The 5,000-nt window shown below is 38.8% G+C and overlaps 1 protein-coding gene across 1 annotated transcript in view; it reads left to right on the top strand.

Moving 5' to 3' along the window:
• The window catches only part of LOC138864669 (uncharacterized), a 79,539-nt gene extending 75,890 nt beyond the window's left edge, over nt 1-3,649 (top strand). Inside the window, exons 4-5 of the mRNA XM_070132529.1 lie at nt 3,186-3,399; nt 3,555-3,649. Of these exons, the coding sequence (XP_069988630.1) occupies nt 3,186-3,399; nt 3,555-3,649 (309 nt within the window). The remainder of the gene's footprint in view (nt 1-3,185; nt 3,400-3,554) is intronic.
• Nucleotides 3,650-5,000: the final 1,351 nt, after the last annotated feature.

Here is a 5,000-nt window from a genome sequence, read left to right as displayed (position 1 = left end):
ATTTTTTCTATGTCCGCTTATTTGAAAATCTAAGCTTATATTTGCAACTATAATTTCATGCGATTCTTATATTTGCAACTATGATTCCATGCGAATTCGTATATTTGCAACTATCAGGTTGTGCCTGCGTTCGTTTATCTCCAAATATGATTTCGTATTTGTTCGTATATTTGCGAATATATATATATTGTTTATGTTCGAGTATTTGCTACAGTGATTTTAGGCGAGTTCGCATTTCTGCAAATATGATCTTGTGCCTGTGTTCGTATACTTGCAAATATGATTTCGTGCTTGTCCATATATTTGCAAATAGGATTCCACGTATCTTTGTCTATCTGCAACGAGAATTTTAACCGATGTTCGTATACTTGCAAAAATGGACGTTATTAACTTCACCTTCTCGAGGGGGGACTGAGACAGACAAGATATTATCACTTCGGCTTGATTGATAGATCTTCTCTTCCTTTCCCAGCTGTTGCCTTTGTTATGCTTGCAGGGTCGAAGTTGCAAGGAGACTGCAGAATGGAACTCGGGGGAAAAGGATGATTTTTTTTTTTTTAGATGTTTTGTTTTGTTTTTGTTTGGTTTGGTTTGGTTTATGTATTTCGTTTTCCTTTTTTGTTTGTCTGTCTTTCTATTCACTTATCTATTTTATTTGTTTGCTTGTTTGTTTATTTATTTCTTCAATTAACTGTTTGTTTATTTCTTCTTTTATCTGTTTGTTTATTTTTATTTATGTTTATTTCTTGATTTATCTGTTTATTTCTTCATATATCTGTTTATCTATTTCTTCATTTATCAGTGTGTGTTTATTCATTGGTTTAATGTATTTCACTTATTTATTTATTTTACTTGTCTATCTATAAAGTTTACTGTCTCTTTAAAGATTTTGATCACGTGTTGTATCAGGAAAAATATAGACTACATGGTTATAAGGTTAAGGGTGCAGGCGAGTGTGTACTGTGAGTGTTTAATGTGAGTGCATATTGTGAGTGCGTAATGTGAGTGTGTAATGTAAGTGTGTAATGTGTGTAATGTGAGTGTGTACTGTGTGTTTAATGTGAGTGTGTATTGTAAGGTATAATGTAAGTGTGTACTTGAGTGTGTATTGTGAGTGTGTAATGTGAGTATGCAATGAGTTGTAATGTGAGTATGCAATGAGTGTGTAATGTGAGTGTGTATTGTGAGGTGTAATGTGAGTGTGTATTGTGAGGTGTAATGTGAGTGTGCAATGTGAGTGTGTACTCTGAGTGTGTATTGTGAGCGTGTACAGTGAGTATGTAATGCGAGTGTGTAATATGAGTGTTTAATGTGAGTGTGAATAGTGAGTGTAAGTGTGCGGCTCTTGCCTTGGCAGAATAATTGTCGGTCAGCTGTTTGGAGGTTTCATGGCCCACTCTGTCACCGCCATAGCACGTTCATGTGAATTGCTTTCGTTTCTTTGTCTCTGTTTCTGTCTCTTACTCTGGTCTATGTGTCTGTCTTTCGGCTGTCCGTCTCTGTCTGTCTCTCTCTTTCCCTCTTTCCCTCTCCCTCTCCCTTCTCCTACCCTCACTCCCTCTTTCCCTCTTTCCCTCCTTCCCTCTCCTTCTCCCTTCTCCCTTCTCCCACCCTCCCTCCCTCCCTCCCTCTTTCCCTCCTTCCCTCTTCCCCTCTTTTCCCCTCTTTCCCTCCTTCCCTCCTTCCTTCTCTCTCTCTCTCTCTCTTCTCTCTCTCTCTTCTCTCTCTCTTCTTTCTTTCTCTCTCTCTCTCTCTCTCTCTCTCTCTCTCTCTCTCCTCTCTCTCTCTCTCTCTCTTTCTCCTGCACCTCTCCTCACCCCTCCTCCCTTCCTCCCTCCCTCTCTCTCACACACAAATACATAAAAAAGGGGAAAAAATGACTACAGCCCGAATCACCATACGTCACTTCACCATCGCACCATGAATAAGCACGTCTCGCCGGTGTCACAATACACGTCATTAGTGCCGCATGACACAATAATCGTGTCACTTCGCCACCTCCTCTCACGCTTGCTCACCCACTCCCTCGCTCTTGTGGCGCTTTTCCGTGGCCCGGTTAATGTATGTATATGAGAGAGAAAGGGGGAGAGAGAGAGAGAGAGACGGACGGATGGACGGTCAGAGATGAGACGGTCAGAGAGAGGAGAGAGAGGGAGAGAGAGAGGAGAGAGAAGAGAGAGAGACGAAGAGAGGCAGACGAAGAAGAGAAAGAGAGAGAGAGAGAGAGAGAGAGAGAGAGAGAGAGAGAGAGAGAGAGAAGAAGAGAGAGAGAGAGAGAAGAAAGAGAGAAATAGGAAAAAAAATAGAAAGAGAAGGAGAGACAGACAGCCAGCCAGGCCGAAAGACAGAGAACAAAAAAAAAAAAAAAAAAAAAAGAAAGAGAATAGAAAGAGGAGGAAAGAGAACGAAATGATTCATCCGACGAAAGGTCAATCGACCACTCGCACTCGACCAGAACACGGGTGGAAAGTTTTCATGATTCATGGCGCGAGATCCGACATGCGCGAACTCACCGGGTGGGACTCTGCCTGAGCACTCTGAGGGATCTTTGACTCGCATGGCAGGACAAGAGGGTGACTTCCTGGGTCTCTTTCTCGGGCTCTAGGGTGACTTCCTGGGTCTCCTAACGTGTCATGTCTTTGGGGAATGATGTGTACTTGTCGATCATGTCTGTTGTTCATGAGACATATGTGCATATATATGTACATATATATATACAGTACATGCTTACATACGTACGTACTGTACATAGATACGTAGTACGTACTGCACATGCATACATACATACGTACGTACTGTACATACATACATACGTAGTGTACATACATACATACATAGTACATACTATACATGCATACATAAATACGTACTGTACATACATACATAAATACGTACTGTACATACATAATGCATATTTTCCATACACACTATACTTAAACACACACACACGCACACACACACACACACACACACACACACACGCACACACACACACACACACACACACACACACACACACACACACACACACACACACACACACACACACACACACACACACACACACACACACACACACACACACACACACACACACACACGCACACACACACACACAGAACACCGATGAACACCGCTAACAGAGCCTCTTTCTCATGTCAGTTCTCTCCCCCCCCCCCCCACAGATCAAGTTGAGCGGTTGTCTGTGCTTAGTCTGCGCCGTTCTGTGTGTCGTGGTGACCGTGACGACCACCGTGTTGCACATGAACAGATTGCAGACGTTGCAGGAGTGTGAGTTCTTCCCACACTCTCAGTCTTGCACCTGTACTCCTTATACAGGTGTTCTGGATCCGACGCAAGATGGTAGGTATAAGTTTATAAGTTTAAGAATAAGTATAAGTAAGTATTAGTATATAATCTATTAGTATGAATATATAAGTATAAGTAAGCATAAGTTTATAAGTATAAGTATGTATAAGTCTATAAGTATAAGTATGTATAAGTCTATAAGTATAAGTAAGTATAAGTCTATAAGTATAAGTATCAGAGGTAAGCCTATGATGCCAGTATAAAAGATGTGTTTAAGTCCGTTACTAATACGTTGTATTATGAATGGAATAAGTGTAATTCTGAGGAAATAATTGTGTGATTATGTGATTAGGAATATATAGTACAGGATTAGGGTACTAAGTGTCCAGTGACCTCTCTAAGAAAATAAAAACACTTTATACACTTATTTTTATTCGACAGTGTTTCAGTTAGGGAGAAAGGCTGTGTAATGTAAGGCAGTGTATGACAGTACGAAGTGAACTTGTGTATGGATCTCTTCGGGGGAAAAAAATAGAGGCATATATTATACACTTAATTAATTACACTCGAAAGAATCATAGTTAACGTCGCGGTACTTCGGAAACATCACGATCGAATTTCGTGTGTCCGTGTTCCCGTCCGTGTCAGCTGTCAGCACGGCGGTTAAAAAAAGTTATCAATAAATGGAAAAATAATCCCCTGACGGACAAGTTCTGTGAGATGAGTCCGCGTACGCAGTGAGGTGACTGAGGGTGTGACATTTATTATGCAAAATCATGTCTGTGACGCTGAGTTGCCATTGGTGAAAATAATGTATGCATCTTCTGCCTATGTCTGCATATTTGATTGGGAATAAATACATGGATATGCCTGCCGCGTCTGCCTGGCTGTGATGAACACGGATTTTTTTTTAATAGATGTGCAAATACATTTTTTTTTTCGTGGATGTATTTTATTTCCATGATATTTAGTTTTATCTTATGAAAATGAACGTATATGCTTTACCGTTCTTGCTATATTTATATTCGTTAATGATCAGAGCAATATTTAGGTGTATAAACATTTGTCAAGAACTATATCGGTGAAAAAGGTATTAGATCTATATCATAAAATATATATTAAGCATATAAAGATTCAAGTCAAAATAATACCAAAAAAAAATATGGACACTGGCCATACAAACCTCAGTGGTCTCTTAATAATTACTTCACAAAGACCAGAGTTAAGAAATCGAATTTTACAATATAAAGTGTAATTCATATAAGTTGCTTCTTAATGTTGATATAAATCCATACAACCTGTTGATAATGTGGACTTCTTGGTACATATAACTTGTTAAAGACATGTCATATATGTAGATTAACAATAGTCACTAATGTCACCATACTCATCTACTGCATTGGATCAAGTTAATCATAAATGAAAATTGCTAATTGTTGATTTCCTTGTCGTGTAAACTCCATTCTTAAATCTATATTATCCGTTTCCTCAATTTAATGGTCATGAAACTAAATTGTTTATGACATATTCTAAATTGTATCGTACTCTGAATTATATTGGTTGTGTCATCGTTAGTTATATTATAATCTGAACTACTCTACTTATGTTATCTTTAATTAAATTATACTCTAAATTCTGCAACCTGCTCTTACATTATTGTTAATTACATCATACACTAAATTAACTGATAA

The sequence above is a fragment of the Penaeus vannamei genome, chromosome 17 (assembly GCF_042767895.1).
Source record: "Penaeus vannamei isolate JL-2024 chromosome 17, ASM4276789v1, whole genome shotgun sequence".
Classification (NCBI taxonomy): domain Eukaryota; kingdom Metazoa; phylum Arthropoda; class Malacostraca; order Decapoda; family Penaeidae; genus Penaeus; species Penaeus vannamei.
The sequence above is the reverse complement of the archived record's forward strand: the minus strand, read 5'-3'. Positions and strand labels throughout refer to the sequence as shown.